Source organism: Thunnus thynnus, chromosome 22 (assembly GCF_963924715.1).
Source record: "Thunnus thynnus chromosome 22, fThuThy2.1, whole genome shotgun sequence".
Lineage (NCBI taxonomy): Eukaryota > Metazoa > Chordata > Actinopteri > Scombriformes > Scombridae > Thunnus > Thunnus thynnus.
In genome coordinates this window covers 393,770-420,320 of record NC_089538.1, presented here as the reverse complement: position 1 = coordinate 420,320, position 26,551 = coordinate 393,770, and the positions used below count along the sequence as shown (strand labels likewise).

General features: G+C 40.3%; 1 protein-coding gene across 2 annotated transcripts in view; it reads left to right on the top strand.

Moving 5' to 3' along the window:
* The window catches only part of zanl (zonadhesin, like), a 43,391-nt gene extending 24,979 nt beyond the window's left edge, over positions 1-18,412 (top strand). Inside the window, exons 26-53 of one of the 2 annotated variants that reach the window (XM_067580071.1) lie at positions 262-464; positions 1,799-1,943; positions 2,701-2,948; positions 3,235-3,412; positions 3,558-3,666; positions 4,295-4,389; positions 4,674-4,850; positions 5,375-5,583; positions 5,671-5,815; positions 6,038-6,135; positions 6,264-6,410; positions 6,533-6,697; positions 6,791-6,918; positions 8,635-8,906; positions 8,986-9,194; positions 10,749-10,893; positions 11,012-11,259; positions 11,355-11,484; positions 11,585-11,786; positions 12,237-12,398; positions 12,534-12,664; positions 13,343-13,545; positions 13,639-13,774; positions 14,605-14,742; positions 16,344-16,437; positions 16,709-16,753; positions 16,927-16,970; positions 18,049-18,412. In XM_067580071.1, the coding sequence (XP_067436172.1) occupies positions 262-464; positions 1,799-1,943; positions 2,701-2,948; positions 3,235-3,412; positions 3,558-3,666; positions 4,295-4,389; positions 4,674-4,850; positions 5,375-5,583; positions 5,671-5,815; positions 6,038-6,135; positions 6,264-6,410; positions 6,533-6,697; positions 6,791-6,918; positions 8,635-8,906; positions 8,986-9,194; positions 10,749-10,893; positions 11,012-11,259; positions 11,355-11,484; positions 11,585-11,786; positions 12,237-12,398; positions 12,534-12,664; positions 13,343-13,545; positions 13,639-13,774; positions 14,605-14,742; positions 16,344-16,437; positions 16,709-16,753; positions 16,927-16,970; positions 18,049-18,104 (4,262 nt within the window). In that variant the 3' untranslated portion in view covers positions 18,105-18,412. The remainder of the gene's footprint in view (positions 1-261; positions 465-1,798; positions 1,944-2,700; positions 2,949-3,234; positions 3,413-3,557; positions 3,667-4,294; positions 4,390-4,673; positions 4,851-5,374; positions 5,584-5,670; positions 5,816-6,037; positions 6,136-6,263; positions 6,411-6,532; positions 6,698-6,790; positions 6,919-8,634; positions 8,907-8,985; positions 9,195-10,748; positions 10,894-11,011; positions 11,260-11,354; positions 11,485-11,584; positions 11,787-12,236; positions 12,399-12,533; positions 12,665-13,342; positions 13,546-13,638; positions 13,775-14,604; positions 14,743-16,343; positions 16,438-16,708; positions 16,754-16,926; positions 16,971-18,048) is intronic. The other variant, XM_067580072.1, reaches the window with a different exon arrangement.
* Positions 18,413-26,551: the final 8,139 nt, after the last annotated feature.

Below are 26,551 nucleotides of genomic sequence, written 5' to 3'. Positions count from 1 at the left end.
AATAAATTAATCTTAAGCCAGAAGGTTACTATTGTGTTATTCATCCAGAAAAAGCTCGAACAACAACCATCATCCGACCCACAACATAACATCAAACTTTTTGTCCTTGTCTTAACCCTACTGTCCCTCCTTTTATCAATCCCTGTCTCTATCCTACCTTCCTTCCACTCGTCTATCTTCTGCTTCTCCTTCTGCTCCTCCTTAATACACTGCCTTTGTCCATCCTCCCTCCATCTGTCATGCCTCCGTTCCTCCATGTAGCGCTGGCCTGTCCTCCCAACAGCTCCTACTCTCTGTGCGTGAGTTCCTGTCCAGAGACATGTCTAGGCGTGGTCGGACCATCCGGCTGTGAGAACGTGTGTGTGGAGGGTTGTGAGTGTAACCCAGGATTCATCCTCAGCAATGACAAGTGTGTGGCACTGAAAGACTGCGGCTGTGTGGACACCAGTGGAACCTATCACCCTGTAAGTGAGCTTCAAGTGACTTTAATCACATTCCATTAATTGTGCACATGAAGCAGTACTAATCTGATCCTCAGTTTGCCATAACAATGAAGTTTGTCAATATTACACAACATGACGAGAACAAGAATGGTACTCTGGGTTGAATTATAAGCAAAGCATACTAATACCAGATGGAGGAATTATTCATGTTAAGTGAAGGAGTGAGGCTATTATACAAATGCCATCAATCTTAAGCTAATGGCTTCTTAGCTTTGCAGCTCTGACATACTCCAATGTACAACCAATTGTAGGCATTCGCTGCTCAGAACATGTGCTAAAGAATGTTGAAAATATAAAATAGCCAAAGGGAAGGTGAGCAGAACAGTCAGGAAAAAACATTAAGATGGTCTAAAGTAACAAAAAATATAATTCATGGCCCACAGCCCATTGAAACAAATAAGTGAAGTAAGTCTGCCTTAATGCTTGTGGCTCCATTAATAGGCACAAACATAAACCAGAGTTCATGTAACATGTTTTTGAAGGTTAATATTCGAATACATCAATAAATGAATACATGGAAAAAGCAGAAATATCTCAGAAGAGCTATTATGCTTAGCTGTGGTGGAAAGGTTGGTGGAAGTAAAGGATACAAAAAAAATATAAAAATAATATTAAATCATTACAAATACTATTATGATTTTGCAAAAGAAAAATAGGATTGAAAATATTTCAAGAACATACTCAAGATATTTTATTGTTTTAGTTTTCCATCATGTAAGCAAATGGGTGGAGATGATGAATATTTACAATAATAAAATTCCAACAACAACGACAATTTACAATGGTAAATGGTAAATGGACTGTACTTGTATAGCGCCTTTCTAGTCTTCCGACCACTCAAAGCGCTTTTTACACTACGAATCACATTCACCCATTCACACACATTCATAGGCTGAATTCATGGGTATAGGGGCTACTGTGCAAGGTCCCAACCTGCCCATCAGAGGAAGCTAACCATTCACACACATTCATACACTGATGGCACAGTCATCAGGAGCAATTTGGGGTTAAGTGTCTTGCCCAAGGACACATCGGCATGTGGACTGGAGGAGCCGGGAATCGAACCGCAGATCTTCCGATTAGTGGACGAATAATAATAACAATAATAACAATAATAATAATAGTTATTATTATTGACTATTATGTGAGATATGAGCAAGCAGGTGGAAGCTTAATGTATGTTTTGGTCTTGGAAATATCACACTGGTCAGAGCTTTGTGCAGACCAGCATGTACTTAATATCAGTTAAGAGACTGAGAGAAGACCCTCATGCATTTTGTGTGTGCGTTTGTTAGGTGGGTGATGACTGGTACTTGCCGGGTTGTGAACAGAGGTGTGTGTGTCACAGTGGAGGTTTGATCCAATGTCGCAACAGCAGCTGTAAACCAACCACTGAGAGTTGCCAGCTACAAGACGGAGAGTATGAGTGCCGCCCTCTGGGTATGTTGTTTATATTATTTATTTTTACAGAAAGAGAGGGGGTTGTACCGGCACCCAGCAGCTCATTTTTGCATTAGGGCCAACTCACAAGGACCTTAAAGTCAGGAGGTCCTGTCTGAGAGGGGTCTTGTGTCAATGTATCAAATGTATCTTTCAGTTCTTCATTATCTCAGCTCATTTTGTGCTTATAGTGCGTATTCCTAAATTAGTTTGTGCCTAATCAAATTACCGCACTGTAAGCCTGGGGCCATGTATTATTTCAGCAGAATACATACTGTATACAATGCATAGAGAGTGGGAGAAATGGGGGTTAATAGGCCCCCACTACTTCATTATTTTGCCCTGGGGCCCCCAGCAGGTGAATCCAGCCCTGGACTTTCATGACTCACACGAAAACATTTGGATGGAAACTGATCATTTGTGCTGTTATGCAATATCTTTTTTTGAAATAATGCAGCTGGGAACTCAAATAAGTATAAAATTGGAGTATTACATACATACATGCATAGGTGTATAAAATTCACAGTGGAAAAAAAACTTAGAGACTCCTTAAAGAACCATAAACATTTTACATGTTTAATCTGATTTACAACCCATTCCATGTACTGCATGCTACAATGGTTTATTTTTTTTTCAGCTCAAAATAGAGGAAGACTAAGATACATCAGCAAACTCCAACAGACAAAGTTTAGACTCCACATACGTCAGTGCACACATCAAATCAAGCTCAGTTCTTCCCCCTCTTGTTCTACCACAGGAAACGGTATCTGCTCAGTGTCAGGTGACCCTCACTATACCACCTTCGACAAATACACCCACCATTATATGGGAGCCTGCTCCTACACCTTGACAAAACCCTGCAATGTCTCCTCCGGCCTGTCGTACTTCACCGTGGACACCCAGAATGAGCACAGAGGAAATAACAAGAAGGTTTCCTATGTCAGGGCTGTGGTGATCAATGTGAGTGGTGTGACCGTCATCCTCGGCAGGGGCCGCACAGTGCAGGTATGTCACCTGACTCAGAGGGTTGGTACTTAAATGTGTCTGATACAGTGGTAGATTTAGAAAGAAGTTTGGCAACCATGTATGTACAATCCTGTCTGACTTGGAGGGAAATCTGCCACCTTTGCAGTAGAGCAACAAAAGGAAAACGTACGTTCAGCATGTCACAAAATAATAAATAATTGATAATTAGAGTAATGTGCCATTATCCTGTAATTACCACTTATTGCCACAGTGGCCACTGTTGCAGAAATCACAATGGCTAAATACATATGTCTCTGTTCTGCAGGTCAATGGGACAGTGGTCGTCCCACCTGTCACCTCCATCAGTGAAGTTAAGATCTACTTGAGTGGGAAGTTTCTTGTTCTGGAGACATCCTTCGGCCTAAGGGTGCGTTTCGATGGTAACCATCACGCTGATGTCACAGTGCCAACCTCCTACAGTGGCCTGCTTTGTGGAATGTGTGGTAAGAACCAGTATCAGCAATTATCTGTGTCCCATTTCATTCATTCTACCATAAACTTAATATAACAACTAATGACTAATGTCATGTCTTTTTTATCATGAGATTTGTCACTGTGTGGTGAGTCTTAATGTTGTTGTCTCGGCAGGAAATTTCAATGGAAACCCCAAAGATGACAACATGAAACCAAACAAAACACCCGCTGCCAACACTAATGAGCTGGGAGACAGCTGGCAGGTTCCTGACCCACGGCCTGAGTGAGTCACACAAACATGAATACATGCACAAACAGAACTCACTCTCCAAATTCGGTCAGACGTAACGAAATCACTTACTGTTACAGAAAATACTGAACTGCAGAGAGAACCAGGCCTTAATTTGCAATAGGCTTATATTAGAAACTGGTAAACTCACCACTTCCTCTATGTTTACCCGCTGAATTATAAATTCAGTATAATGTCCACAGTCACACTCTCCTGTCTGCTGCTCTCACTTTCTCTTTTTAATGCTGTTCTCATTCATTAATTCCAGTTGCTTTTCACCATTTCTCTGAGTTCAGTTGTGGATGAAACTTATCGTATGAGCCGTTATAGCACAGATCATTCCACCCCCTCTTGATATTTTTTAGCTGAATGTTAAGGACCACCCTTTCTTTGTTCATGCTGGCCATGAAAAATATTACTTTAGACTTAACCATTATCTTAATACTGGCTTGTATTTGAGAATTTTCCTGTGAGAAAAGGTTTGGGCATCTGATGCTCTAGACCAAAGTGTTAGGTGACAGACTGACAGTCATCTGTCATCCACAAATATGCACACGCTCAAGCACATAACCAACATTCATCACTTTATGCCATTGTAATGAATCTTCCACCTCTTCTCCAGCTGTACCAATGGTGGCACACAGGAGGACTGTGATAAAGAAGTGCAGGAGGAGGCCGAGAAGCCCACCAGCTGCGGCATGATCACTGATCCCAATGGTAACTGTCCTCATTCATCATTCATTATCACCATTTTCATCAATATCACAAACAGCCTACTGTGCAGATTCCATTTGATATTTCAGAAAACATGTTAGCAAATTTTCATAGAAGAGGTAAAGTGTAAAATGTTTTAAAATAGGAGCTGTACTAGCAGGTTCAAGAGGATGTTCTGATGTTCTGGGCTCTAGGATTTTTGCCTAGAGCCCAGAAAATCACAGCAAAATGAATTTAATAGCATTCACCACAACTACATCTCTACTCCTTTCCCTCTCTGACCTCAGGTATCTTTAAGCCCTGCCTCTCTGTCGTGCCTCCTGAGCCCTACTTTGAAAACTGTGTGTATGACATGTGTGCCACTGGAGGCGAGACAGTAGCTCTGTGCCAAGCCATAGAGAGCTATGCCGACATGTGTGCTGCTGGGGGAGTCCCCATCGCATGGAGAAACAACACCTTCTGTCGTAAGTCTGTGTGTCAAGTCTGTTAGAATGAATGTTCAGTTCCATACACTCAGGCTTGGTCTGGCGTGACCAGTTGCTTGTGGTTATAATGGTAGTTCCTGTAATTGCCATTTGCCACAGTGGCTGCTGTTCATTACAACACTAAATAGACTTGATTTAAGAAAATAAAACTTATTCTTTAGCTGAGGAAATACAGGATCCTGCTTTATGAAAGGAGAGAAAGTGCTTCTGATCCACAAGTTTGTGTTGAATCAAATTAGTTCACTGAAACTTAGCAGCAATATTGTAGTTTGACTCATTCTATTTACATGATATCTTTCTGGTACTACAGTTGCTTCTTATAATTTTTAGTATAGCCTTGAGTTTCAAGAAGAAGACACTATGATTTTAGATTTAGACTATGCATAATGCACATGTTTTTCTTTTTTGTTTGGGGAGGAATGACAGATATAAAATTGTGTATTTCACAAACATCCCAAAAACATCCACTTACCAATGTCCTCTTCTGTGATACCCCCGTCCAGCTCTGAAATGCCCCCCAGGCAGTCATTACACCCCATGTGGCCCCGCCTGCCCACAGCCCAGCTGCCAGGACCCTGCAGGCTCTGGTGGCTCCTGCAACCAGCCCTGTGTGGAGGGATGCATCTGTAACCCCGGGCTCATCCTCAGTGGGGACAAATGTGTCCCGCTCAGTGAGTGTGGATGTACGGATGAAGATGGAAAGTACAGGCCGGTAGGTGTGCTCTACTATGGAACGCTCATGGGGAATGATTTTCATTTTTTTGCAAGAGAATATCTTTTCTTATGTGTGTGTGTGTAGGTTGGAGACTCTTGGTTCACAGAGATGGACTGCTCAGAGCGCTGTAAGTGTAATGGCAACAACAACATCACCTGCGAGCCCTGGCAGTGCAGCCCCGCACAGGAGTGTAAAGTGGTGGAAGGAGTGCTGGACTGCCACTCTACAGGTACATGTAATAGACTGAATGATCAAAGATTCATTACACCTGAAGCTGTGTCAGTTGCCCTGGAGGTCATTTAACTCTTACCCTTACAATACACCCAGATTAAAGGATGGGTCTGGTTATTACAACTTAAGTCTTAATTTTGTCTCTTTGAAATGATGGAAAAGACCACAAAATTATCAAACATATTTGTCACTTTTCCCTGGATATCATTTCACTCCTCAGGTAAAGGAGTGTGTCATGTGGCTGGAGATCCTCATTACTACACCTTTGACAGTGTGATGCACACCTTCATGGGCACCTGCACTTATACTCTGGTGGAGGTATGGAATGAATTTGAATTTTATGTCACATTCTTTTTCAACTTTACAAACATCTCTTATGTTTGTGCCACTGTAGTAACTTCTGAACTGTAGAAAACTTAAAAACAAAACAATGTTATTTCTTCTAGGTGTGTAACGTCACCAAGGTAACGCCATTCAAGATAGTGGCCAAAAATGAGGAGCGTGGTCAACCAGAGGCCTCCTATGTTCGCTCTGTCAAGGTCTACCTGCCTCATGACACTGTGGTTGAACTGCAGAAGAGCCGCAGAGTTCTGGTAAGGAACATTTTACATTTTTTATTTTTTTTTAGATTTATTGGATATTGGTGAGAAAACAGGAATGGGAAACAGCGTACTTAAATCATTCATGGTGGACTGACGTCTCTATCTTGCCTTAGCTGAATGGACGGCGGGTGCGAACCCCTGTTTCCGTTGACGTAGCTGGAGTCAAGGTGATAACCAGTGGATCCTACAGTCTGCTGGACACAAACTTTGGTCTGCAGGTGAAGTTTGACGGAGTCCATCACCTGGAGATCACTGTGTCTGGAGAATACTTCAACAAGGTATGAAGACATAACACCAGTCTGCCTGTCTTATTGTCCCTCCTCCAAAATTTCTCGGTGTAAATAATGTTGCTCCGCCTTGCTTCTCTCCAGCTGTGTGGCATGTGTGGGAACTACAACTACAACTCGTCTGACGACAACCTGATGCCCAACAAGAAACCAGCCAAGGATGTGATTGAACTGGGCAACAGCTGGAAATCAGATGGAGACAGTGATCCTGGGTCAGTGGAACTCTACCCTACTCACTCTGACAACCATTTGCATGCTCCATAAGTATTTCAAAAATCACAAAGTACACTGTAGTCAGTATGGTTTATGATAAATTCTATGAAAGTTGTATATATATTGTATAGTTGTACATATATAACAAGGTCTCTAGTTTGATGGCAGTAAACTGGTGCAACTGGTTGATACATCACAGCACTATGTTTTCAACCAGTTAGAAGTATATTCTCTTGTTAACATTATTAGAGCTGTGCTGGATGTAGAGATGTATTATGAATATCCTGCTAATGGTTTTTAGCTTTGCAAACCTTTAGCAAACTAACATGTTCAAAAACTTTTTATGAGGGAACAATAGTGCTTCCATCAGACATCCAGTGCAATAGTGTGGCTCATTGATGTGTTTTTAGGCTTCATAATATCAGTATCTTACTGTAATGGTGAGCTCACATAAGCTCATTGTTTTTAATAAACCCTATCTTCACTTGGCTGTGAACTTCATCTTTACCAATAATGTAGCAGTGTGTCAACAAGTGTTTTTAGTGCCACCCTTGAACAGTTTAAAGTGCCACTAGCAGCCCCTAAAGGCTGCAATCTTTGCTACACCCAACAAATTTGTATTTGGAATTCACAACATATTGAAGATTTAGTGGGGTCTTTACCATCAAAGAGAGTCCTTCCAATGGGAGCACAAATATGCATGGTGGTGTACTGTAGTTGCAATAAATCAACCAGAGCATCAGTAAAACATTCTTTGTTATTGCAGATCAAGTCAACTCAATTTTATTTATATAGCGCCAAATCACAACAGAAGTTATCTCAGGGCACTTTTCACATAAAGCAGGTCTAGACCTTACTCTTTAATTTATAGAAACCCAACATTCCCCCATGAGAAAGCACTTGGCGATAGCAGCAAATCTTTAACAGGAAGAAACCTTGAGCAGAACCAGGCTCTAGGTGGGTGGCCATTTGCCTTGACTGGTTGGGTTGAGAGAAAAAGAGGGAGGGGGAGAGGGGAGAGAGAGACACAGAAAAAGCTACAACAACAACAATAATAATAATGATAGAAATATGACTAATAATAGCAGCAGCATAGGTGTCAAACTGGACAGCAGTCGGTCCGCAATCGAAGATGTCTTGCGAGACGAGGAAGCACAAAACTACGGTGAGGATGCCAAATTAGAAACATGTTAATGGTACATGAATGCATATAGATGGAGAGCAGGGGAGGAGGAGAGAGGAGCTCTGTGCATCATGAATATTCCCCCGGCAGTCTAGGCCTATAGCAGCATAACTAGGGGCTGGTCCAGGGCAAGCCTAGTCCGGCCCTAATTATAAGCTTTATCAAAAAGTTTTAAGCCTATTCTTAAACTTAGAGGGCATGTCTGCCTCCTGGACCAAAATTGAAATAAGGTTCCACAGGAGAGAAGCCTGATAGTTAAAGGCTCTGCCTCCCCTTCTACTTTCGAGACTCTAAGTAACAAGTAAGCTCCCAGAATGCAGGCACAAGTAAGCCTGCATTCTGGGAGCACAGAGCTCTAGTGGAGTAATAGGGTACTATGAGATATGATTTGTTAGGGCAGCCTGATGATAAGGAATTGTAATAATCCAGCCTAGAAATAACAGTAATAGATGCACAAATTGTCATATATATCTATATGATATCAGTTAAGTCACCAAGGAAAGCACTCATCCAAACACTCTCCTCTCTCAAGCTGTCAGCCAGACACTCGTCCAGACATCCATCCCAACTGCACAGCACAAGAAGAGAAGATGTACGAGGCTCAGTGTGCCGAGGTCATCCTCTCTGACCGCTTCAAGCCCTGCCACTCTCTGGTGCCTCCCGAGGCTTTCTTGGGTAACTGCGTCTACGACATGTGTGAGTATGACGGCATGCAGGTGACACTCTGTGACAACGTGGAGGCGTACGCTCAGGCCTGTCAGAGCGCCGGAGTTACCATCAGCTGGAGGAACAACACATTCTGTCGTAAGTAACAGTAATTAACACTTTAAATGAAGAAAAGATTCTAGTTTTACTCTTTTAATACTTAATTCTCTTCCTGCAGCCCTGCCCTGTCCTCCTAACAGCCACTATTCAGACTGCAACACGCCCTGCCCCCCCACCTGCTCCGACCTCTTCCCCATGTTCTGTCACCTCCCCCCAGCCACCTGTGTGGAGGGCTGCCAGTGTGACGCCGGCTTTGTCCTCAGTGACAGCAAGTGTGTCCGTCTAGACAAATGTGGCTGTCTGGACTCAGATGGAGAGTACCATGATGTGAGTGAAGCAGAGTCAATTTTGTTGCTGGCTGGATATGGTATCATACTGCACAACATCCTGAATACTGAAATCAGAAACACATACAATTTATAAGCATTAAAGGTGCAGATTAAATGTTTTAGTGCACAGAGTTTAGTAGAGACAAATGGTAGGGTCTATACCAAAAATAAATTTGATGGGTAATAAGGGAGAAAGAAAAAAAGTAAATTTAATATTAGTTTTTACAGCTGTATACTGTCCCAATAATGTAATAATAATAATATTTTTTGCGCTAATTATAGAAAAAACATTATAAAATCAAAACTAATAAAAATTAGAATTTTCTTGTGAAATTTTGAACACTGTCACCACTTCAGATTTCTCGAAAACCTTCAAATGAAACAGAGGGAAATTGTTTACACTAAGGCATTGACCTGTTCTGAGGACTCAAAAGTAGACATTGTTTAGTTTGTGCAGTCTCAGATAAATGGTATTTAATTAGAGAACAAATTATAGCCAAACAAATAAAATATTACATATTCTAAAGGCCAAGTTACCCATACTAACTCACATGGTAAATTCAGTACAATGTTCCACAGCACTAATTCCATCAGTACAACAGACATGTCGATACTCACCACTCTGTGGTAATAGAGAAAGTTAGAAAGTATATGAGTTATTTTGAAAAAAAATGTTGTTACATTACTTTGCGACTTTGCAGTTTTTTAAATTGTTGAACATTATTGTTAATAAGACTCAACACATCCTGGATCCTTAAAAAAAAACAGGAAGATGTCCTACTAAAATATTATCAAAAGTACAAAACAGAATAGAAAAATGAATAAAGGTCTGTCTGCAATATAATTCAATCAGAGACATATCAAGGAGTGACCATTTATAGCAAATGGTTACACAGTTAGATTCTCCTCCTTACCACATAGGGAGGAGGTTAGGGTGTTGGCGTTGGCATGAGTGTGACAAGCAGAGTACAGTGATAGCATCAGGCTATAATGTCTGCAATGTACACCTACATGGAAATGATAGGATGTTACCAGCCACACAGCTGTGAATTCGCCAATGGTTGTGAAGCATACTACAAACAGCTAATACAACCACAACTTGAGTGCCCTGCCTTAACTAACACTATGCTCCAAGCCAGTTTAAAATAAAGGCAATATATATTTTTTGGTATAAAATGTAGTGATTAAAAATGTCATAACACTGGAAGAGGCAATTGTAACTCCGTATAAGTACAATAGAAGCATATTGTGAGTGCATAAGTGTAAGTATGGTGCGGTTGTCTCACAACACCAACTGAAACTCTTCGCTGTCAGGTATAAAGAAGCAGCAGGCAATTCTGCAAAGGTTCCACAAATATAACTTGAAAAGAAATATCGTCAGATGTAGCAATACATCTTTGTACCAAAAATATTTTAATTCAAAGTCCAACTGAAACTGATACTGAGTAGTGTCTATAAATCTAAATGAGTGTGTGTGTGTGTGTGTGTGTGTGTGTGTGTGTGTGTGTGTGTGTGTGTGTGTGTGTGTGTGTGCGTGTGCGTGCGCGCGTAGGTGGGAGACTCATGGCTGACAGATAAATGTGCTGACTCATGTACCTGTAACCTTGGTGGCAAAATCACATGTAAGGACCACAGCTGTGATTCCAACTCAATGTGTGCCCTGGACAAATATGGAGACCTCTACTGCAAACCCACCAGTGAGTCTATCAGTCTGAACGGCCTTATGTGTCATATTACAAAAAGCTTTGTTAGTGTAAGAAATGTTTTGGTCATAATGCATTTTAAATATTCCATGTACTTTATCATCCTCTTTAGAGTTCGACAAGTGCAGCATCTCTGGGGATCCTCACTATCGAACATTTGACAGATTCACCCATCACTTTCAGGGGCGCCATACCTACATCCTGACTCAGGGCCACAACCTGCCAAACTCACTGTCGCCCCTGGTGGTGAGGGGGAAGAACATCCGACGTGGGTGGAACAAGAGGGTGTCGTTCCTGGATCAGATGTATATTGATGTTTACGGTCTAAATATCCGCTTCCTGCAGAAGAAGAAAGTTCTGGTTAGTAGTTTGTCTTTGTCTGATGGAAGCACTGTTTATTTTTTGCTGTTCCTTCTAGTGAAAACTAAACACTGAATTTGCTGTATCTCCTCTAGGTGAATGGGGAGCGTGTTGCACCTCCTCTCAATCCAGTTGATGGTTTGAGCATCACAATGACGTCCAGGCAGGTCCAACTCACCACTGACTTCGGGCTCACTGTGCGCTTTGATGGCAATATTCGCGGAGGTAAAAGAAGAAGAAACTTTTGCTAACTTTTACTAACTGAGCTCTTCTTTGACTTGTTCGTGAATCATTTCCCTCCTTTATCTGTGTGTCTACAAATCAGAGATCATACTGCCCAGTACCTATAAGAACCATGTCAGAGGGCTGTGTGGAAACTATGATGACATCACTAGAAACGAGTACATGAAACCAGACGGGACAGTCATCAGGGACCTGAACGCATTCGGAGAAAGCTGGAGGGTCAGTGACAGACAGGCTGACGGACTGAGGATCTATGACCTTCCTCACACAGTCCATGCCCACAGGTAAGAGATTCATTCTTGACCTTAGAAACACCTATCAGTAAGATATTCTAAACTTCATTTACTAGCAATTTCCTGGACTTATGGACCATATAACAGCCTTCTTCAGGCTATGATCTAGAGAAATTTGGTCATATGACTGAAGTCTAACACCCGAGTAAGTCTCCAGATGTTGGGGTTTGTTTTTTTCTGACCTTTGTGTTAAAGTGAATTGCATGAGTCATACATCAATAATAGCCTAATTTTACACATGATCCATGATGACAAAGATACAGAAAAATAGAAATTCATGGCAAAAATAGCATATTGTCATATTTTAGAGAACCCCAAAAATTTCAGAAATGTTCCCCGACTCCCCTGTCGTTCGCACCCTGTGTGTCAGGTTAGACACAGCAACATTAACAAAGCACTGTTTCCCTCTGTCTTCACATCCTTTCTGCCATCTGTATCCAGGCGGGAGGTGGAGACGGATCTAGATACAGGATTTGAGACATCAGACTGCTCTCAGTCTCAGCTCAATGACTTCAACAGTTTAACTCAATGTGGAGCACTGTCTGACTCCAAAGGACCATTTGCTGCTTGCCACGCCACCCTACCACCCCAAACCTACCAGGAGTGAGTAGTCCCAATGTGTGGAATGTAGTTTTAATATACCACCCCTCTTCCAGATTGTCCCTGTGCGAGATAATGTGGTTCTGTGAGTCGGCAGCCTGTTCATGCTCAGTATGTATGTCCGTGTTTGTCCCTCAGTGACTGCTTGTTTGACCTGTGTGCTGAGCCAGATGGTGTAGCGCTGCGTTGTGCCAGTTATGAAGCGTACGCTGCAGCCTGTCAGGAGGCAGGAGTCAAACTGGGATCCTGGAGGCAGCAGCTGGACTGTGGTAAGATGCTGAAGACACACAACAACATTCACATCAAGTAGGAATAACAAGTATGTTAGAATCAGGACCATACCAGTGGCTTGCTTTTTTCACCCCATTTACTTCAAATCCTTTAAACTAGACATTTTTATGACTATTTTGAATGCATGTTGCGCAGGTCTGTTTGTGTGTCAATTCATTTCTACAAAATCAATTAGAAGACTGCTGCTTGGTAATCCAGATAAGTGAAGATAAATCTAGAAAGTTTGCAGTGTGTTATCTCATAACAATAATGTTACTTTGACAGAAATGGCTGAACTCAACTTAAGCAAGTGTCTGCTTATGGATTCTTTGACTGTATAAAATGAATGAAAACCAATGGAAGCCTGGAACTGGAGACACAGTTATTCACATTTCTAAAACACAGTACTGTAATCAGCAAAATGTTTTGCTGTAATCTGAATGAAGCATACATGATTTGAAGTAAATGCACTAAATCAAGCAAAACCACTGGTATGGTCAAAGTACTGTGGAGTTCAACATAGCCTTAATCTCAATATGTCTTGTACAGTCATGTATGTCCACAATGCCTTTTGTGGTTTTGCAAACTACAACTAGCTTGTTAAAATTGAACTGTATGAGTTCAAATGATCTGCAATTATCCGTATGAGACGTGTGACTTCTCTCGGTCTCTCCTAGTTCTCTCCTGTGGTGGCAACAGCACCTATTCCTCCTGTATGTCACCTTGCCCTGCCTCCTGTGCTGACCTGGCCGCGCCCTCCGAGTGTGACACCACTTCCTGTGTGGAGGGGTGCCAGTGTGCCGCAGGCTTTGTCATGAGTGAGGGAATCTGTGTACCATACACACAGTGTGGCTGCACCTTCCTCAACAGATACTACCCTGTGAGTACAACACCTTATGGAACAGTTGCACCAGCAACAGAAAGATAGTCTTTTTTTCATCCTTTCTCTCTCTTCTCTCCCTCCATCCTGCAGCTGAAGGAGAGGTTTGTGACTGAAGACTGTTCTCAGTCCTGTGAATGCACCAGCACCGGCGCTGTGTGCCAACGCAAAACCTGCCAACATGGTGAAATTTGCACCATCTACGACTTCAAACGTGACTGCTACAGAGGTGTGTATGTGTGTGTGTTTGTGAGGCGCTTTCCAAAATTAAATTCCAGTCCAAACCCAATGTCATTTCAGTGCAAACTCCACTAACTATACATACACATATTTAGCCACCATGTCAAGCTTCTGATGAACACCTTTTAGAACTCAAAAAAACATTTACATATATTTTTTTTATTTTTGTAGCCTTGAAAAATTGGTAAAACTCAAGAAAAAAACAAACGGCAAAGGGAAAAACATTGTAAGCTTGTTAATAAACCTGCTGTGTTTTTTATTCTTTTGCTTCTTTTTAGTACCTTAACACAGTGATTCTGAAACAATGCAAAAAAATGATTGTGAGAAAAAAAAACTACATAGATTTGCCCCCAAAATGACATTATCTTTAATGGATATTCAAGCAACTGAATTTCAAGTTAATAAGATTGTGCAGTAAAAGACTTCTACCAGCTCTGTTCAGAATGTCTGTCTTAATAAATATCAGATAATGAAGAGGATGAAGCTCTCTGCGGTTGTAATAAAAAGCAACAAATGTCATCTCTCCACTGAAATATATTCACTGTGGATTTTTTGGATAAAAACACTAAAAGTTGTTTTATATGCAGAACTTACACTCCTCCTCTTGATATGTAATGAAATGCCATTGTCTCCTATTCTTTGCCTGATCCTCAACATGCAATTAGGAGAGAAATGTGGCTTGACACAAAAGATGCAATTGCAGCCTGATGCACCTGTTTGATACGTGCAGAACATCTGGTCCAGAGGGTAGGCTGTTAGCATAGTAAATCTAACATTACAATATTCATAAACTCAATAATGTCTTATTCTGTGTTGCAGCAAGCCCCTGCCTCAGTTACCCTTGTCTGAATGGAGGAATATGTAAGGAGGCCAGCAACAACAAATACACCTGTCATTGTGCTGAGGGCTTTGAGGGCACAAACTGTGAGGTGGAGATCACACAGAGTGGAGGACTCGGTAAGAGCTGCTCAATCATCTGTTTCATTCTTCAGGACAAAAAGTAAAACTAAAGCTTACACATTGGGCCCTATTTTACGCCCAGCGCAAAGTGGCGCCAAGCGCAATGTTAGTGTCTTTGCTATTTTAAGACTGACGCAGTTGTTATTTTCCCATCCAGTGCCCACGTTGTTTAAATAGCAAATGTACTTGCGCCCATCAGTGTGCCCGTGGGCGTGTTGGTCTTAAAATGAGGTGTGGTCAGGCGCATTGTTGGTACATTGCTATCTTGAGGCAGCACAGAATGATTGCGCTATTGACCAACAAAAACCTGGTCTAAAGTCAATGGCACAGTGTTTCACTCATTTTAAGGGCGCATTATCAAGATAGTAATATTCACCTACACAGGCACACAACATACACTCTGCTTGTTACACACACGGACGCACAGCAGCGCACAAACGTGCAAAAGATGACAAATAAAAAGATTACAATGTGAAATAATATTATTATGTACATCAACATATTTAAAAAAATACATGTCATAATGGTTAGTCATAATATTTATCAGAATTAACTAATCGCAGTAATGACAGATAAAATTGTCTAATTACTTGACCAAATCGTGGCAAAACACGTAGGTATTTAAGCATACATACATACATGATGACATGAGGAACATGAGGAAATAAATGAGGTGAAAACAATGATTAAACTAAAGAAAGAAATGAATCTGCACAGCTTCTAGCTGCTGCCAGCAACAGGATCAGCACATTGAAGATCTGATCAAGTCCTGATAACTGTGTTGATGATTCGTTACATGATTAAAATTAATGATTTAATTTATGAACAATATTTAACAAATATTCTTTGCATTTTTGAGAGTACAGTGATCAGGTTTCCATACTTTCAGCAATTAAAACCTCGCTGATTTTACCTGTTACTCCATGACTGAACAAAATGGTTTCAAAGAAACAAAAGCTGTAATCAAAAAAATAAACCTTTTCAAAAAACAAACGAAAATAAATTTCAACAAATTAATGAAATTAAGGACAAATTAAGGATCTTAAACTGGTGGTCTGGGGCTGGTCACAGGAGGGTTCAGGAGCAGCAGGGGCCAGTGTGCTCGTTATGGATCGTATGCTTTCACTTTGCGCTCCTTCTCTCTACTTGGCAAACGTGCCACCATAATAGCAATACACCAAGGTACAAGCACACCTGGCTCTTAAAGGGAATGGGAGATAACACTCTGATTGGTTTATTGCATGTTATGCCAAAAACACACCCATGATTAATCAGGAGACTATGGACAACCCCTTTGAACCATGTGCCTGGCGCATTGACCATTTTTCCGCCATTAAAATAGCAAAAGTGGATTTGGACACACCCTAAATGCACTTGCGCCATGCGCTTCAGACCGTGCACTTTAGATCGTTAAAATACGGCCCATTGACTCTACTGCAAGTCCGCAAGAAGCAAGTCAAACTTATGACGGACTTTCTGACAGAAAATTTTGATATTTTTATTTCTCTTGTCAAGACTTCCTAAGACATATTTTATCTTTCTCTGCATAGACAGTAGGTTCCATAAGAATCAAAGTTTATTTTATTGCTGTCTTACAGAAACCAAATGGATCATCCTGATTGCGGTCCTGGTCCCAGTGGCTGTCATCATAATTGTGATGACATTCGTGTGTGTTTGCAAACGAAAATCCAAGTGAGTCTCTACTGCTGCCAGACAAATAGACACTGGGCCCATATCAAGGCCCAAATATTATAAAAACACAAGTGCAATACAGAAAAACATATGAAACTACATTTGAAAACACATAAACCATATGCTTAACGAATTTAAAAATATTACATATGTTCAATAGTTTTTTATTATGGGGTTAGATAAATTTGGCAGTTCTTCTTTTCTCTTGTCCAGCTTGGTTTTGGCAGCAGGGATATGGTCAGTTAAGAAAAATGTTTCATTTTCATTCCAGGTCACAAGTTTATGTAATTCAGAAGCAGCAGTCATCTCACAGTGGGTGAGAGAAAATTACAAATTCATCCCCTTTTTAAGAATTTCTGGGAACATACTGTATCAGCAGTGGGGAGGGAAGGGTTTGATTCACTGACTGCCTTCACTGTATCTATAAATCCTCTGTTCAGGCAGAATGTGTTCATCATGTCCATCTCTCACCTCCATTCTTTTTCACAGGAAAATCAAGTGTGAGGAGAAAAAACTCAGCCTGAAATCCACAAGTAAGAATGATCACCATCTAATCTTAAATTGACTAAAACTCGGGTACATTTTTTATTTCAGTACTAAGACTAAATCTAAAAATGGCTCCCAAAATTAATGTTACTGTTTAAATATCTTTGAAGGCAAAAGGGAAGCTTTTTAAGTACATTTTGAGGTACTTAAATGTTCCAGTTTAGGATACATCACACTTCTAATTTACTACATTCACAGTTTTGATATTAGTAACCTGTTACTTTCCAAATGACAATTTTACATTCAAACGTGAGTTAAGTGTGTAAAATCTGATGCTTTTGGAGTGTAAATCCACTCACAGTATATAAAGTTGTTAGAATTAGCAGCCCAGCTGCTTATGAGATGACTCATCAATAAATTCACTCTCTAAGTTATGAGAACATTTGTTGTTTTACTGCCAGTATTTGTTTCCTTGTATGCAATTTAACTTAAATTTAAAGTTGATAAAAATGTGCAGATTATAAATGAGAATCAGACCTTTTTCTCATGACATTAGTGTCATGAAACTAAAAAAAAAAAAAAAAAAAAAAAAAATCAACTGGACCCCATAATAACAGTTTTCCAGAGGTCCAACCCAACACATATGTATTGGCATGTATCTTGGCAGATATGCAAATATAAATTGCAGTGCATAAATGTTTTCTAGACTGCATTTAATTAACATTTTAAATCTATTTGTTGTGTTTTATTTATATTTGTATGTTGGTTTAATTTTCAACATATTGTTCAAGATTTACCGTTAGTGTGATCTTAGATCATCTAATCTAGAGTTTATTTATCAACTTCAAAAACCCGGCCCCACTTGATACTTTTGTCACAGTTCTTTAATAACTAAATATTAGGTATAATATCTGAAAAATGATTATGTTTTTGTGTAAAAATAAGAAACTAGCAGCCAATATCACTCTATTTTAAGGATCTTCTTATAGGATTTTCTTATAATGTCCAGAAAGTGTCCTGGAAAGACCTCTGATATTTGGGACTAAAACTTGTGAGCTGGCCTCATGGTGATCATTGTAGTATGAATTGTAGAGCTCTAATACCTATCACTTTTTTCTCTTTTAGGTGTTTCCTATACAAACATAGATGACCAAAGAAATGAGAAAGCGACAAAGCTGTGATGGCAAATTGTGTCAGCTGTTTACACCTGCTATATGAGGCGAACATACAATAATCTGGTCTGAAGCTTATTCAACATGCCTCTCAAAGAAAAATAAAACTGTACGAAATGAAGGAAGTACACTTTGTCTTGTGGAAGGTGTGAATATTATAGATATTGTTCATATGTCCATGTGTTGCTTTCTTAACTTATGCTTTTGAAAATGTAATTTTGGCGTGCCTGTAATTAATGGAAAAGTCTAAATTTTTCTATGTGTGCATATAGTAATATATGTATTTTTTGCATAAAATACATTCAAAAAAAAGAAAATGTGTCTTTGTCTTTGATAAAACACCAACACATCCATAACACCATTATACACCAGAGGAGGCTGGTTCATAGAGGCAAAGGAGGTTTTTTGAGAGGCAAGAGATCAAAATATAAAAAAAGAATATTTGGTTGAAATAAACCATTACCAAATCTCAGTATCATTTATAAAATATTTTTTCTCTCTTTGGAAAAAAATCCATTATTGAAATTCTGATTAAAATGCTTCAACAGCGACACCTGCAGGGCAGGAGGAGAAAGGGCAGTCTGTGTGAAGTGGTGTGGGGTGGGGGGCAGTGGGGGGCAGAGGAGGACAGGCTCCTGCTGTCCTCCTCGGGCGGCATCTCTTACATCAATTTAATGTACTTAATTTTTTTTCATGCTAAGGTATGATTGGCCAAGACACGTAAAATGACGCTCCAATGGAGGACCAGAGCCATATTAATCTCTTTCCATATAAATCGCTCAGCCTCAGCTGTGCAGGCTTGGACCCTCAGCGGGAGAACGGTTACAGGCTGCGGCCCGACATACCACTGCTCTGAAGTGAACTCCTCTCAACGACAATAGAAAGTTAACAACATAATGAAACAACCAGGAGAGTTAGTTTGTTTGTAATTGTTACTAATGATATCAGACTGGTTAACCAGCAGCCACAAAATTCTGTAAACTAACAAACAAGATGACCCACAGCCACAAATGGACGTTATGACATGAATACTTAATTTCTGTGAAAGAAAGAAGACATCAGATAACGTGAGTCAGATACAACTTCTCTCTCTGTGTCTCTTTGGTCACTTATTTCATCTCTGATGGTTAAATGTCTCTGTGGCTGTTGTGTGAATTTATCTCCTTAACAAGAATGTAGCAGAGATCATATAATGTGCTGTGGATAGTTTGCTTGTTGAAGTTACAGTGAGCTGTCCAGACTCACTCATTCATTTGGAATTGATCCAGTTTTTAATTGAGTGGTTGTTCAGTCACCTGTTGATGTTGTGTGATTTGTGAATGAGTGTGCAGGAGGTCTGGCTGCTGGCTTGTGACAGTTTCTTCAGTTCGTTTTTAAGCTGAGTTGTATACTGAGTAATTCGCTTAAAGTAACTAGAATAACAAGTGTTAACATGTCAGCTTTGTAGACTATGTTTTGTATGTGGTCCATATAGATAAGAGTGTGTAAGTCATGTATTTGATACATGTATTAATACGTATGTTCAGTCTTTCTAGTGTTCAGCACTGATCTGTACCTGTATCAGATTATAAACTTGGTGATACTTTATATATTTCTTTATACTAAGAAAATACATATTCCATGTTGGTTTTCCTCCTGTCCTCCCCAATTTTTCAAGTCACCAGCTGCCACTGTTGATAAAGCTCATTGTTTTCATTGTTACAGATTGACACTAGGATTGTTGCCATGCTTGCCATAAAATGAGGCACAGACATTCATGTTCCCCATGGGGTTAATTCCATGAACTGATCTATGTAAAAGACTGCCTCACTGTCCACAAAATCACTTCATGCACTAAGCTCAAGAAATATGAATATATTGTGTTCCCTGTTTGGGTAGGGACATGTACGTGACCATTGTTGGTATGTATCACTCCCCCTCAGCACATTTTTAAGCTCTGGAAGATATTGCCAAGCTCTGGTCACTCTATGGCTCCTCTGAGTTAATAATAATGGGGAATCTTGACCTGTGCTGGCTCTCTGACAGCTCTAACAAATTAAAAGAACAGTGCCTGGAACTTAATCTTTCTCAGTTTATAGAGAAACCCACCAGACAGAATTTTTAAAAAATCCTCTTAACTCCACATTAATTGATATTATACTTACTAATAGACCACACAAATACCCTGCTTCTAGAGTTTTTGCCCTTGGCATTAATGATAACTAAATCTCAATCTCAAATTATCACCACAAGAAATTATAAACATTTTAATCTTTAGGATTTTTTTAAAACTAAGTATGAATCACATTCAGCCATTCACACACATTCATATGCTGAATGGGTACAGGGGCTACCATGCAAGGTCCCAACCTGCCCATCAGAGGAAATCTAAACATTCACACACTGATGGCACAGCCATCAGGAGCAATTTGGGGTTAAGTATCTTGCCCAAGGACACATCGACATGCAGACTGGAGGAGCCAGGAATCGAACAGCCGATCTTCTAGATCCAGCGGCACCCTTGAAGACTGGTTAACCTTGAGGCAACAAAGAAACATCTGCACCAGGAAGGCTACATAAAATTATTATCAGTCAGCTCTCTCTGCCTGTGATAGTTCCACTAAAGTTTGGAACACTACAGCATTTCTTAGGAATACATCATGGTCACATCTCCCAGCACAAATCAAACAAGTATCTGGTCATATTTCTGATAGATCATCCATAGTTGAAGCTTTTAATCACCATTTCCTCTCCTCTGGTCTTTATTTAATGTCTGCTGATTCAACTGTAGACGATTACCATATCTGTCCAACAGAGGGAGTCCCCAATGCCTCAGCTTTGTCTGACTGCAAATTTTCTTTTAGCCTGGTAAGCAGTGCAGATGTTTACAAAGCTCTGCTTATGTTAAAGTCCATGTCAAGGAAAATCATAGATTTCTTTTTAAACACATTATACATGTTAGAAAATAATTGCTGAAAACATGAAAAGACTGTGAACTATGTAGTACTGCATTGATGAGTTAGAATGTTAAACTGTTTTTTACCATTTCTGTGTTCAGGATTGTTTGGGAGGGCCTGAAATGGTGGCTCAATGATATAGAGGGGTTACTAGCATGACCCCTCCCCACTATATAAACACTACAGCGCACATACTCATAGAAACTATTTTTACACTGAAAAGTTTTACAAACTTTCATTGGAGACAACTACGATTCACTTTGGATAATCTGCTGTTATTGGCGAATAGGGCCATTTTCGGTCAACCCTAGCGCTCAAGGAGTTATTTTAAACCAGCTTAAGCAGCTTCGACTTCAGCACCAGCTGTTCGGCTAGGAGGTCCCCAGCCAGAGGGAGAGCATGTGCTGGCAGCACTTCACCAAAAGGTGAGTGGCAATTGCTCTAAGGGTGATGGCCACAATGAAGCCACTTTTCAGCAGAGAAGTGAGTAACGTTAAGCGCACCGAACTCCATTGAAAAAAAATTATTGAACATAATTTAACATAATAATGATTGGAGATGGATGGCTTGTTAACTAGTCAATGAGTTACATTTTTACTGAAACAAGTCCACATTTACCTACAAAATATGTGCCAATTAAATAGTGGCTCCTAAAGTTACTTTATTTTTTAAAATATCATCCATCTTGCGTGCCTTAAATCTACAAACAAGGCCTGTTTTAAATTGTGTATTTCTATACAGGAGTTTGGTATGAGCGTTAAAAACTCACAGGCTGTTCAATTGGGCTGTGCTTTCAGTTCCTTCAGCGGACATGCCCCCAGCGTTTCAGAGCAGAGAATACTGCTTATTTTTCCACTATTTTGAAACGTAATTTTATATATTTGGCAATCTTTTTAATCATTCAAATTTGGCTGGGTATGTAATTACACATTTTTCTGTGGTGTGACAAACTCACAACACATTTATTATTGCTTTACATGGACTTCATGGACTTTAAAAGCATGCAAAAACACTGGTGCAGATAATCTTGACTCATATCTTCTTCATCTAAGTGCCCCCAAAATCCGTCCACTTTTAGCACATATTTTTAACCAAACCTGGCATGATTTCAGCTTTGTGGAAAAGCACCTTAGTAGAGCCCTTACAGAAAAGTGTGAAAAGTGTTGGACATTACTGGTAGGCTAAGCATAGGAAGACTGGGACACCTTAAGTTCAGTGACAATACTGTCTTGCCCTCTAAAGTGCCCTCACAGTATGATAAAGTTCCCTCTAAGGTGCCCCCATAGACTGTAAAAAATAATGGACACAGCCACTGTGATGTCACCCATTGGTTTGTGGACTCCTGTTTTGAAGCCGCGAGTTTGCATTTTGACCATTGCTGTCTTGGAATTTTGGAGCCAGAAGTGACTATATTTGGACAAGAGGGTGGAGCTGACCCTAACACTAGCTGCTAGCTGCTAGCTTGGTTAGCACAGTGTATTTACAGTCTATGGTTAACTGTGATAATGCTAATGATAATGCCAGTTTTCACTAGCGAAAAACAGGCTTAAAATCATCAAAACAAAATTTACTTACCAAAAAAACTCAACATCAAACTCCATAGAGGGTCTTTTAGTACAACCAAATGCTGAACAAGACTTTTTTAGGCGACCAAAATGCTACAATTAACTTTCATGAATATAAACCCCAGATTTTGTGAATCTTAGTTTACACCATGGCTATGTTACCCAACCAACACTGTAGGTGTGGTAGCAACTTGTCCATCACAAGGGAGTCACGCCTTAAAGCATACCCTGCTTTATAATCAATAATTGATAATTGATTGACACTGCAATCAAAAAATGTCTTATTGCAAATAAAATAAATTTGTGATTAAAATTCAAATCAAAAAAATTTGTTTGGGAATCCAAAAGTTTGGTTTGCAAATCCAAATGTTTTGCTTGCTGTTGAGCTGAATATTATGGGCGGGACCTGCACTGAAAGATGTAAGACACGTCTCTATTGGCCAGTATTGATCAGAGCGACATCTTGGCAACATCCACAGTTAGTAAATGAAAGAGGGATTTTTGAAGTCCATGGAGACGACAGAGTGGGAGCGGAGAAGAAAGAAAATCAGTGTGCAGGTATGTTGACTTCCATCTTAGTAATGGCAAGAATGTTATGTTTGAACTGGTGCATATAGATTAATTTTATTTAACAATCTGTGATGTTGTAATGAGTTAAAAAAAAATACAGATTATTTTGTCAGCCTGTAGCTGCTAGCTTAGCTCAATTAACTAGTCACTCTCTCGTCATGGGGACTGCCCATTGGTCCAAAGGCACAATATTCCAAAACCCCCAAAACTTTGAGTATTGATACTTTCACTTAAGGATCTGTGTACTTCTTCCAACACTGCAAGTCACAGAATCTGATGGGTTGATGACAAAATAAAATGTATTTTTTAACCCATTACTACATCACAGACAGTTAAACAAAAGCAATCTACAGATACAAGTTCAAACATAACATTCTTGCCATTACTAAAATGGAAGTTATGTGTAAACATACCTGCACATTGCTTTTCTGTCTTCTCCACTCCCGCTGTCTTCTCCATGGACTTCAAAACTCTGTGCCTGCAGGGACCTTGTCCATCAGCCGCTGGAAAGTAGCTGGTGCTTCGTGGAGGCCAAGGGGACAGTAAACTGAAAGTGTCCAAACGGTGTTCTGAAGGCAGTGATATCTCTACTTTCTGGGGTGAGCGGAACCTACCAATAGCTCTTGCAAGGGTGCTGATGTACCTTGGACTGGAGCATGTAAGTACCCCACAAAATTTGAATGTATTGAACTGTCTTGAATGAGGTCATACAGAGTTGGCAGGTCTGTCCCTAGCAAGAAAGGATAGGGCAATTCAGGGGCTATACCAACCTTCATTAAGTTGACCTGTGTTCTTCACCACAATGAATACCTCTGCAGTGGGGGCCTGTTCTTCATGCCCATGGATGCAGATGATGGGGACAGTGTCCTCTTTGTGCCACAGCTCTCTTGAAACCAACTACGCTTGAACAAGAGACTGGGAGATACCTGTGTCAAGTAAGGCTGAACACACTTAAGCTGCACAGAAATAACTGGTGCATCTGACTGTGTCTCAAGGGAAATGGAGAACTCAGGTCTGGGTACATAACACAAACTGGTAGCCTTATGCTTTTTAACTGGGCACCCTGGATAAGTATGGCCTGTTCACCACAGTTGTAACAACAATAATCTGCTGACTGTGCCTCACTCCAGGTATATTCCTGCACCCCTGGTTTACTAGGTCTAGGCTGGCTGGCATAGTTACTGGCTAGACCATCCCTTTTTTGCACACCCTCAGACCAACCTCTGGCTTGGCGCAGTTGTCCAACATAGCGGTAGGTTCCTGGCCCCCTGTGTGCTGTGACATAAGCCTCCATCAGCTCTGCTGCCTCTGCCACTGTCTCTGGATCTTCCACCCAGGCCTTCACCTCTGGATACAGCACCCTTAAGTAGTGTTCTAGGACAATCTTCTCCATGATCTGTTCCTTGGTGGCTGTGGTGAAATCTACCCACTTGCAGAACAGGTCTTTAAGATGGGCATATAGTTCTTGGGGAGACTCATCTGCTGGTGTGACAGGGGCCTGGAACCACTGGTAGTAACTTTCTCTGCCAATTTCATATTTCTTTAAGATGGCAACTTTCAGCTGATCATAGTATGTGGTGCATGCGGGGTCCATGGCTACAAAAGCTCTCCTGGCTTTGCTAGTCAGGAGGGGAATGAGGCGAACAGCCCAAACTTGTTGTGGCAATTTGTACACCACTGCCAGTCTTTCAAAAGTGGTCAAGAAATGTTCAGTGTCGTCAGACTCTTCCAATCTGACCAACTTGGGTTCTCCCACCAGCACCCCCATGCCTCTTGATGCTGACCTGTTTGCCTCTAGGTCCAGCTGAAGTTGGGTGACCTGATGGTTAAGGACACTTAGCTAATGCTCCTGTTTGGTCGACTCCTAATTTGTCGTTTGTCTCTTCCCATCTGGAACTTTATAAATGTTTCAAACATTTTGACTAGGCTGGAGAGCCTCGCCTCTGCAGATGGGTGTGGAGTTGCAAGAATGAGGAGTTGCAGGCAGAGTTCAGCAGTCCAAGTGAGTTTTATTCAACATCAATGGAGTCCCATGCAGATATATACAGTGGGCACAAAAACTGCATTGCACATTGTTTTTCCAAAGTAAAAAAAGAACTAACTGACCAAAAAAATAACCCTTTGCTCAAAAATAGGGAAATTCAAATCAAACAAACAAACAAAAAAGAAATCAACTCTAAACTAGTGGTTACACTCGAAGCAGACTACTCGACACTGTATCGACCTTTAAAAGCAAAGGTATTGCGGCAGGATGTATGGACTCCTCACTTCACAATGGCTAAAATCACCTGACCATCCCAAACGAAGCTTCTTTACGTGACACACGTACTGGGAATGTGTTGTGCGCATGCATGAGACTGTGAATGTGCTGGTTAATTTCTGAACTGGGTTGGTTGAATCATATGGGTTGAATGTGGGGCGGGCACTTGTCAATCTCCCATAATGTTTAAAAGTGGGCAGAATCCCTCCAAAATTTGTGGGTTTTTTGAGAGGAGGGCATTTTTGCATATGCCAAATTTTCATTGAGAGACAGCCAGGGACAGTTTAATTAAAGTAAGAGTAGTATGAAATTAGATACATAGTATAGAATGGACAGACATAAAGAAACACACATACCTGTACTGTAGATAGACACACCAACCAACACACAGGTGCGTGCACACACACACCCAAGCATACTCAGATCAGCAAACAGGTTTAGTTGACTGATAAAAAAATTTATTGTGAGTGAGAGAGAACTAGAAAGTAACTTGCTGAAAGTGAGAGTGTGTGACTAAAAGGCTGTGTGTGATAGAGTGAGGGAGGGAGAAAAAGGGATAATGGAGGCAACACCAGCAAAAAGAGCCAGATTATATGTGTGGGGGCACTTTAACTTGATTGGTCCTATTTTGTTTTTTAATGAAAATTTGTGAACCCCCTGCACATACACATCAAAATCCACCACACGTTTTCTATTTTCTTTTTTCATTAACACAATCACTTTCCTAGCTACACAAGCATATCCTTAACACTGTATTATCATTGTAGCACAGTCACTTTTATTCTTTTATTTCATGTCACTGCTTAAAACCAGTTATAATATAGATCTGTCACATAGCTTACTGTTCCTAATTCATCAAAGAGTTTATAAAAGTAGTAAGGGGTTACTATAAACCTTATTAAAAAATGACTAATTGTTATATATTATTATTCTCCATATATATGTGTACATCCACACACTGAGACAGTTTTTGGTAAATAACCTTTATTGAATAAAATATGACAGAAAACAGATGATAGCAGTGAGTTTACTTATATTTTGCCTGTTTCATGATGTCTTGTCCTGAATCCTTACATATAAAAGCAATATCAAAGTTGCCCAGCAGATGCCATTTTGATTGTATCA